Below are 5296 nucleotides of genomic sequence, written 5' to 3' on the forward strand. Positions count from 1 at the left end.
GACTTTTGAGGTCAGTTTCTTAACCGGAGGTTAGGTTATTACTAAATTGTCTCTTCATTTATTTTGGAAATGTATGCGACTGCCAAATGCAAAATTAATTAATGTAATTAAAAAATAAACACAGGGTGCTGATACTACCTCCCTGAAAACCGTTTCATGAGCAGACAGCGCTATGATTACTAGCATCAAACCACAAATAAATTGGCGGTTGGATGTATTGCAAAGAGAAACAAAGCAATTAGTCAACTTATTACGCTAAGTTATAGTTTTATGTACAGTAAAGAGCACGCTATGTTTTACAAATTGGACCGTCTTTATTATAAATGGCGTAGAGTTAATTTTAAATCGTGTAACTTGTTATTGGCGTAGAGGGAAGGAAACTGCGTCTTGCGTGCCGTCCCAAACAACATTATGTGAGTTGTCAAATATTTGTCTCTATTCAAATAACTGTAAGGTCAGACACAGTGGGCTACATCTAAAGATATGTAGTCTGTCAAAATTGTACCCTCACGCTATTTCCATAGAGTTAAATTTACAGTTAAAAAAAACACATTGCATAAATTGATGTGACTACCTGAAGATTTGCGATTAAAGTTCTAATTTTATTAATTTTCTGAGCAATGTTGCCAGCATAAGATTAACTATTGTTTACTTTATATTAATTTCATATTTAGAATAAAAACAAAGGAAATTTAGGGTCGTATTCTAGAACTCTACTCAATGCTCAAGTTAGGATTGCACTGGAAACACAAGCACTGGAAATACGACCCTAATGGCAGGGACTTGAGTATGATTTTGAGTGCTTTAAACCATACTCAAATCCTGACTTGAGCATTGAGTAGAGTTCTAGAATACGACCCGTGATGTCCTAAGTCAAGTTAATTATAAAAAGGCAGAGGAAATAAAACTGTATGTCAAAAAGACAGTCACAAACAAAATGGCATCTGACTTTGTCTGGCTGTTCAATTGCTTTGTATGATCAATTAGACAACATTCACATATGGACATGGAGGACTCATAACTTAACCACTTGAATGAAACAAAATGTACTTTATTGGCTTATGCGTAAGGGTCAAAACTTTTAAATAAATTTTTAGCGGTATTCGATGTGCAGGAATATGAGTATTATATAGTCACAGTTAAAGTACATATTATTGTGTTAATATTTCAAGGGATGTGTAAGCCACATGGTTATCTAGGTATGGAAGCATCCTGTGTTGTTGGTTGTACAGTTTGGTGCACAAGTCATTCATAATTTTTCTTTACAATCTATTGTTACAATTAAACTTTTTTTTTTATTTAAGCTATTAACATGTTAATAATTAACAGTGGCTATTTACATTATATAAAATTGACGTAATTTTAAATTTTATTTAGAATTACGTCAATTTGTTATGTCGTTGAACGAAAATTGTTGATGCGTATCAGTGGAACACAAACAATTTTTCCAACACAAAACTTTTAAACACAAAAAGTTTTCCATTAATACTGAAGATGTCGAAAGTGTTTCCTTTGTAGTATTTAGTTTCATTTTTTTAATTGAATGTGATTTTAAAGATATGCAAACGTTTTCAATGACTTTTGCAACTAACAGTACAGTATAAAAAAAAATCATAATTAATTGTTCAGTGGTATGTGGTAGACCTATGAGTACCTAACTGGTTTGTGTAGTAGATTAAAAGTGACCACTGCACGTGGCTCCTGATTAACTGGAAGTTTTACGAAATCAAGGACATGACCAGTTTAAGTTGACACCTGATATATCTTTATTCCTCTGTTATATTCAATACTGTTGTTTTATTTTAATATAAGCTAGAACAAGGAATGGAATGACTGTACGATTCTATAAATGGTACTTTGCGTACATAATGTAGTGCTATGACATAATGCTGTGTTAGGAATATACATATAATGTTTGTAGGTAAAATATTGAGTTTAAAGTTAATGAGTGTATGTGCGTGTTTATTTAAAGTTTTGTAACAATAGAAGGATAACCGAGAATGTGCCCGAGAAGTAGATATACAAAAACCTATAATAAACTTTATTTCATAGCTCTATTGTATTGTCTCTTTTTAGTTTATAGGAATGAAAGAGATAGAAACAACTTCTGTAAAATCTAAACTAATTCCTGGCTTATGCCATGGTTATTCATTATATTAGTGTATTGAGTACTTTATAAACAAAGGTTTTACTTACAATTTGTTCCTAAATTAATGTCTGTGAGAGCACCATTGAAGTGAGCAATTACTGGTTCTGTAATAAAAACAATAACAAAATAATAAATTAACAATTGTATGAATTACATAGGATTGTTTATAAGACTTGAATGACATCAAGGAGATACTTGAATGCATATGGACAATTTATTCTAAGCAGACAATAAAAAAAATTTGTTTACTTTTCAACAAAATGCAGCAAGATCTAAGTTTGTACTAAATAAACATTGTAACAATATTGTGGAGGGTAGATGCTTAAGCACTGTGTTTCAGGATACTAGATCACTTTCCAGCGGAATACTTGTAATTATTATAATATTCACGAGCAATGTGATAAGAATGAATGAAATATTTTATTTTATTTAAAAAAAATGTTTTATATACATAGGTACCTAATTGAAAAGAACAAGATAAATAAAATTAAAAAATGTAAAGCAAATTTAAAATTCACCTCTTTGTAATAATGGTAAGTCAATGATGGACATTTTATCTGCACTTGGATTTTTCTTGCCAGAATCCACAAGAAGCATGTCCTCACCAAGGTTTTCAACAAAATACCTTCTTGCATTTGTTGATATCTCAACTTTAGCTCCAGACTCCATTTTTGGCTGTCTGATGTCTAGGTAATTTCTGTCTGTGACTGAAACTAGGGGACTGGGTTGAATCTTTTCCTGATTTCTCATAAAAAATTGGTCTTTCAACATATCTAGTTGTTTTCTCGTGGCGATCATCTCGTTCCAGTAGTAATAAGATATGGAGCAGCTGACGACCATGCAGATGATGATCAGTAAAAAATTAAGAAGAAACAACAGCTTTATTTTCTTGGAAGACGCCACCGAGAAGGTCGTGTTTATATGCACGCCAACCTCTTGCTTCTCTGTTACAATGAGAGGTATACAATGAATATTATTTAAAAACTGAATAAAAACAACAAAAAAATAAATAAAAACAATCGTAATTATGTAAATATAATAATAAATTCACCTGTGTTTAGATGAATAACAGTGCCATCTGGGGTGACCTTATTTTTACCAGTATTCAAAAAAAGTTTTGCTGCGCCTGACGCATTGAGAGGCACACCCTCGCCTATGTTTAATTTTCTATCGCAGTCCATCGTAATTGTTTTGTTTCGTAGTAGGTCCGATATTACTAGAGCTTATAAAACCATCTTGGTGTTGGCGTCCGCGATCCTAAACAAAGGAAACAAAGCTTTATAAAAAAGTTCGCACTGATAACCCGGCCAGTTGATAACAAAAGCAAAACATACCATACACTTACGATAACACTGGTGACTCTCTATTAAAGTTAAATTTGCACTTAATATGTTCACGTATTCACACATAAATCGAGAGTTTTTCTAACAATTCAAGTTCAAGTTAAATAAACGAAAAATAACACACGCGAGCCGCTCGCTCTCGCGAGAAGCCAAGTTTTGTTTTATTTTTTGCTAGTTGTCCGGTCAGTGGCGCGAGCGGCGACCGCTAGTTTGCGCGCCAAATTCAAACTGCGATGGCTGTCTGGCGGCAGAAGTGAGCGCACCGCGTGTCTGCGAGTCGCGAAATGCGGTTGGCATTAATAGCAAAGAATTCGTGATACGGACTGTGTTACGTCTAACGTTCAATAACTTTTACTCGTAGGGTTCAGCAAACAATACTTTTATTCAATCGGTCCACCTGATTTTGCTTGCTTCAGCAAATATTTCAAGGTTGACCAATTTTCAGTTTAGTCACATTTTTTGGCAAATAATAAGCATTAAACACCGTTAGAGCTTTTTTGTTTAACGTAATTCTCAGTACGACTAGCTTGAGAAAAAGTTTCGCAGAACGATAAATAATTTATTTTGTTCGAGTTTATTTGCTTGCACCTTACTCTCTAGGTGTGATAGTATTTCCATTATTTCTGGAACCTATGCTCCGCATTATCAATCTTTCAAAATATTTACAAAAGTCCCGCATGCAACTCAAAATTCAAGTTTAGGCGACTTTACCTGCTCTGTCTTTAGCATTGTATTTGAAACGCGAACATGGTACTCAAAATCGTTATCTCAGGTAGCTAAGCATTTTTACAGTCGTTGTTATCCAAGTAATTGCTACCTACACAGTAGCGAAGAAGTTCTCTATGAGTAGTTAGAATCATATTACATCCGCGTGCCTTTTGCTTGAATTATATATAGATAGATACACTTATTCTAACTATCAATGACATGTTGTTTGTGTGAGTGAGGTATCTACATTATCGCGGTGCGGTGCTATCAGCCTCAAGTTTAGTAAAAGTATTATGTACTTTAGGTGATTAGATTAATACTGCCACCGCCTTTAGTGAAAGGACGCATATGACATTAAAAAAAAAATTTTGTTATGAATACCGGCCGTGATCGTTAAAAAAAGGCTGATCTGTATTATCTTTATTTTTTCCTAGTCGTATAAGGCATGAAGTTACCGCAAGAAATAAGTAGAAATTTTCCAATATAATTTCTTTAAACATTATTTTCTCGGTTTTGAGTTTTTGTCACACGCGCCCCAATTTACGGCGGCAGAATAATAGTAAATTATTTAGTGTCACAGACGTCAACGCATTACACAGTTTTGACATGTTCAAATAGGTACTTTAAAACAACTCTTTGGGCAATGTGCATTAAAAAAACCATTTGGGCATTTTGCGCAACGGAATAATGGAAAAAAAGTTCGGTTTGTTTGCGACTTTCACCACTTCCCCGGTTGACAAGCAAGAGTGCATGGTATGCATCAAAGCAATAACGGCAGGATTCCAGCTACCGGTCCTGGCCCGAATTAGCGCCTCTATTTACAGCGCAACTGCAGGATGTATCTGCAGGAATAAGCAAGGGTATTATGGTTATTACTTCACATTCCTTTGCCTTAAAACGTAAACAGTTATGTCGTCGGTATAGTTGTAAAATAACTATACTAAAGTAATTTCATTGTAGGTAATTTATTCGACCGGGAAGAAGCACCTTAAAGAAGAGAGTAACAGAGGAAGGTAAGCTTCAACTGTTTACTTTTTACTTTCCAATTTGTTTACTCTTTACCTGTATCTCAAAATGGCTATGGCGACTTTTTTAA

At 34.0% G+C, this 5296-nt stretch overlaps 1 protein-coding gene across 2 annotated transcripts in view; it reads right to left on the reverse strand.

The window, feature by feature from the left end:
* Nucleotides 1-3735, reverse strand: part of LOC113230356 — a 16045-nt gene extending 12310 nt beyond the window's left edge. The window contains exons 1-4 of one of the 2 annotated variants that reach the window (XM_026464253.1): nucleotides 3495-3735; nucleotides 3201-3406; nucleotides 2668-3093; nucleotides 2197-2253 (exon numbers count right to left, since the gene is read on the reverse strand). In XM_026464253.1, the coding sequence (XP_026320038.1) occupies nucleotides 2197-2253; nucleotides 2668-3093; nucleotides 3201-3330 (613 nt within the window). In that variant the 5' untranslated portion in view covers nucleotides 3331-3406; nucleotides 3495-3735. Of the gene's footprint in view, nucleotides 1-2196; nucleotides 2254-2667; nucleotides 3094-3200; nucleotides 3407-3483 lie in introns of both variants that reach the window. The other variant, XM_026464252.1, reaches the window with a different exon arrangement.
* Nucleotides 3736-5296: the final 1561 nt, after the last annotated feature.

This window comes from Hyposmocoma kahamanoa, unplaced genomic scaffold (genome assembly GCF_003589595.1).
Source record: "Hyposmocoma kahamanoa isolate Upper Pololo Valley unplaced genomic scaffold, ASM358959v1 63, whole genome shotgun sequence".
In the NCBI taxonomy this organism is placed as follows: Eukaryota; Metazoa; Arthropoda; class Insecta; order Lepidoptera; family Cosmopterigidae; genus Hyposmocoma; species Hyposmocoma kahamanoa.